Raw genomic sequence first — 1,159 nt, 5'->3', positions numbered from 1 at the left:
TATATATATATATATATTCCACATGGTTAGCATTGCTAAGCCTCTGTGCTGATTACCGGTTCTATAACATCGCTTTATCTTTTAAAATAAATGGGACCATCATTTACAAAATGAACATCATGCTGCAATTGAGGCCATTAACTAATTATGAAAATGTTTACTGAGGTTATAAATCAAGTGAGAAATAGGGTAATTGTTTTTCCTCCATTTGGGTTCACTTTTCAAACTTGAAAGCTTCTTCCATTATTTTTACAGTCTATGCACAGGACTGGGTACTGCCGCCATTCACATACAAACAGAAAATGTAATCTCACCCCACTGAAATCTCAGCCCAGCAGGGGTCCAGGGACTTGAAGACCATTACGTCCTCATCATGCAACAACACAGCTGTTGTTTTAAGCCTCCGACGGGGTTTCATGAATATTTCAACCTCTGTGCGGGTATACTGACACGGAGACTGTTGTTTGCCAGATTGTAGTGTTGAACAAAACCAAAGAGAGGATGCAGCCGTACCACAGCAACCAAGAGGAGGAGGACCCAGATATCAAAAAGATCAAAAAGGTAAATTGTTGGTTACACAAAATGACGTAGCCGGAGGAACAAAGAGAGACACCTGGTGTGTTGTGGCTGTGCAGGTGCAAAGCTTCATGCGCGGCTGGCTGTGCCGGAGGAAGTGGAAGATCATCGTCCAAGACTACATCAGTTCGCCTCACGCCGAGAGCATGCGGAAGAGGAACCAGATCGTCTTCAACATGGTGGAAGCAGAGACGGAATACGTCCACCAGCTCTCCATCCTGGTCAACTGCTTCCTGCGCCCGCTGCGCATGGCCGCCAGCTCCAAGAAACCTCCCATCAGCCACGACGACGTCAGCACCATCTTCCTCAACAGGTACAGGCCTGCAATTCAATTAAATTTTATTTACAGTATCAATTCATAACAAGAGTTATCTCGAGACCCTTTCCAGATAGAGCAGGTCTAGACCACACTCCAGAATTTACAAGGACCCAACAGGTCTAGTAGTTTCCTCCAGAGCAAGCAACAGGGCGACAGTGGAGAGGAAAAACTTCCTTTTAGGAAGAAACCTGGGACAGACCCAGACCTAGACCCACGCCCAGACCCAGGCTCTTGGTAGGCGGTGTCTGACGACCGGTTGGGGTT

General features: G+C 46.3%; 1 protein-coding gene across 7 annotated transcripts in view; it reads left to right on the top strand.

The window, feature by feature from the left end:
- Positions 1 to 1,159, top strand: part of rasgrf2a (Ras protein-specific guanine nucleotide-releasing factor 2a) — a 46,959-nt gene that overhangs the window by 22,703 nt on the left and 23,097 nt on the right. For all 7 annotated transcript variants that reach the window (XM_032539698.1, XM_032539697.1, XM_032539692.1 and 4 more), the window contains exons 4-5: positions 472 to 561; positions 636 to 889. In XM_032539698.1, coding sequence (XP_032395589.1) covers positions 472 to 561; positions 636 to 889 — 344 coding nt within the window. The remainder of the gene's footprint in view (positions 1 to 471; positions 562 to 635; positions 890 to 1,159) is intronic.

The sequence above is a fragment of the Etheostoma spectabile genome, chromosome 16 (genome assembly GCF_008692095.1).
Source record: "Etheostoma spectabile isolate EspeVRDwgs_2016 chromosome 16, UIUC_Espe_1.0, whole genome shotgun sequence".
Taxonomy (NCBI): domain Eukaryota; kingdom Metazoa; phylum Chordata; class Actinopteri; order Perciformes; family Percidae; genus Etheostoma; species Etheostoma spectabile.
This window is presented reverse-complemented; position numbering and strand designations above follow the sequence as displayed.